This window comes from Nothoprocta perdicaria, unplaced genomic scaffold, assembly GCF_003342845.1.
Source record: "Nothoprocta perdicaria isolate Ctin4 unplaced genomic scaffold, notPer1 scaffold_544, whole genome shotgun sequence".
NCBI classification, from domain to species: Eukaryota; Metazoa; Chordata; class Aves; order Tinamiformes; family Tinamidae; genus Nothoprocta; species Nothoprocta perdicaria.
This window is the reverse complement of record NW_020455804.1, coordinates 72,804-74,894: the sequence shown is the minus strand read 5'-3', so window position 1 is coordinate 74,894 and position 2,091 is coordinate 72,804. Positions and strand designations below refer to the sequence as shown.

The window sequence follows — 2,091 nt, the reverse complement described above, 5'->3', positions numbered from 1 at the left end:
ATATGGGGTGGGAGGGGAGCCAAGGGTGGGGGCTATGGAATGAAGATGAGGGATATGGGATGAGGCTGACGGATACGTGATGTGCCTGTGGGACACGGGAYGGGAGAGGGGACAAGAGCGGGATATGGGACGGGCCCATTCCCTGCGTCTCCCACAGGCCTCCCTGGCCGAGGCCGACAAGATCACGCTGGAGGTGGCCAAGCTGCTCAAGGACGACTTCCTGCAGCAGAACGGCTACTCGCCCTACGACAGGTACCCGCGGGCACCGCCGTGCCCGGCGCCGGCCGCTCCGAGGGCCCCGCGCGCCGCGCCTGAGCCCGGCTCCGGCCCCCGCCAGGTTTTGCCCCTTCTACAAGACGGTGGGAATGCTCCACAACATGGTGACCTTCTAYGAGCTGGCGCGGCACGCGGTGGAGGCCACGGCGCAGGCCGAGCACCGCGTCACCTGGGCCACCATCCGCGAGAACCTGGGCGACATCCTCTACAAGCTGAGCGCCATGAAGTTCAAGGTAGGGCTGGGCGCGGGGGACGCGGGGGGACACGGGGACCCTGTGCGGTGCCACCAACGTCCCCGCCGTGTCCCCAGGACCCGGTGAAGGACGGTGAGGCCAAGATCATGGCTGACTACGCCCAGCTCAATGAGGAGATGCAGGCGGCTTTCCGCAACCTGGGGGACTGAAGGGGGGGGACGGGCAGCACGGGGGGGCACGGGACCGGGGCGGGGGCACTGTCACCAATAAACCATGGTGGCCTCCAACTGTGGCTTGCCCTGCCCTGGGTGGGGATGTATCCGGCCCCGGCATGCCGGGGCTCCGGGGATGCTGGGCTTTCCACATGTTGGAGGGGGCGGCGAACGGGGCTGCTCCAGCCCTAGGGGGGCAGGGGGATTTTGGGGTGTCCCGGTGCGGGACTCCAGCCTGGGCACCCACATGCAYGACGTGGCACTGCCATGGGGGCGTGGGGGAAGGCAGCGGGGAGGGAGCCCCCCCGAGCGGGGACCCCGCGGGACGTGCTTGGCCACGGCCAGGCCGGACGTCGGCTYGGGGCCGGTGCCAGCGCTGCCAGGAGACGCCGCTTGTTTGGGGACCCTTGGGGACAGYGGGAGCCGCCTGGCTCGCACGCGTGGGGGGGCAGCTGCAGGGGGGCACAGTCCCCCCATTGGGATGGATGGGGCTGCGATGCCCCCCCAAAACGTGGCACAGGGAGGGGACATGTCCCCCCATCTGCTCTGGCCCCCCGGTCGCTGTCACCCGAGGGGGRGTCCCGGTCACTATTTGTTCCCGGTGGGGGGGAGAGGTCCGGCCCGGCCTGGGCGGCGCCTCCGCCCGCCCCTTCATCCCCCCCCCGCGCCGTCCCTGCGCCCTGCCCGGGGCCGCCGCTGTCGGGGCCGCCGGAGGCAGATGCGGCTCCTGCTGCTGCTCGTAGCGCTCGGTGCCGCCCGGCCCGGTGAGTCCCGGCCCGGTACCGGTACCGACACCGGGCTGCCGGGGCTCCCAGGGGCGCGGAGGAACCGGGGGCCCCGCGGCAGCGGCGGGACGGGGCGCCCCGGGTCCCCTGCAGCCCCATGGGGGGAGGTCCCCATCCCCGCGGTGTCCCCGTCCCCCCAGCGCCCCCGTCCCGACCCCGCCCGTGTTCCCGCGCCCGGCCCCTGTCGCCCGCCACGTCCCACCCGGGCCGGGGATGTCGAGGGTGGCCGTGTGCCGGCGCGGGGGTGTCCGGGAGGTGTCCGGGGCGTTTCCGGGGGGGTGTCCAAGGGGGGTGTCCGAGAGGGTGTCTGGGTGGGTGTCGGAGTGTCCCGAGTGCACTCGGGTGCCCGGAGAGGGGCAGCAAGAGGGTCTCAGGAGGGTCCGGGTGGGTGTCGGGAGTGTCCACGCGAGTGTCCCTGGGGTGTCCGTGCGGGTGGCTCTCGGCCACGTCCGTTATGTCCCCAAGGGTGCCCGCTGCACCCCCCGCTCCGACCCCCGGGCCCCCCGCCGCCAACCCCGAGCAGCCGCTGACAGCGGCGTCCCGCAGGCCGGGCGRCGACGGCGACAGCGACGGGGACAGCGGCGGCGGCCGGGGGCTGCGCGGCCGACTGCGGCAGCCGCGTGG

At 73.4% G+C, this 2,091-nt stretch overlaps 1 protein-coding gene across 1 annotated transcript in view; it reads left to right on the top strand.

Moving 5' to 3' along the window:
* The window catches only part of LOC112955229 (V-type proton ATPase catalytic subunit A-like), a 6,681-nt gene extending 6,002 nt beyond the window's left edge, over positions 1–679 (top strand). Inside the window, exons 7-9 of the mRNA XM_026048507.1 lie at positions 65–252; positions 338–509; positions 587–679. Of these exons, the coding sequence (XP_025904292.1) occupies positions 65–252; positions 338–509; positions 587–679 (453 nt within the window). The remainder of the gene's footprint in view (positions 1–64; positions 253–337; positions 510–586) is intronic.
* The last annotated feature ends 1,412 nt before the right edge of the window (positions 680–2,091 follow it).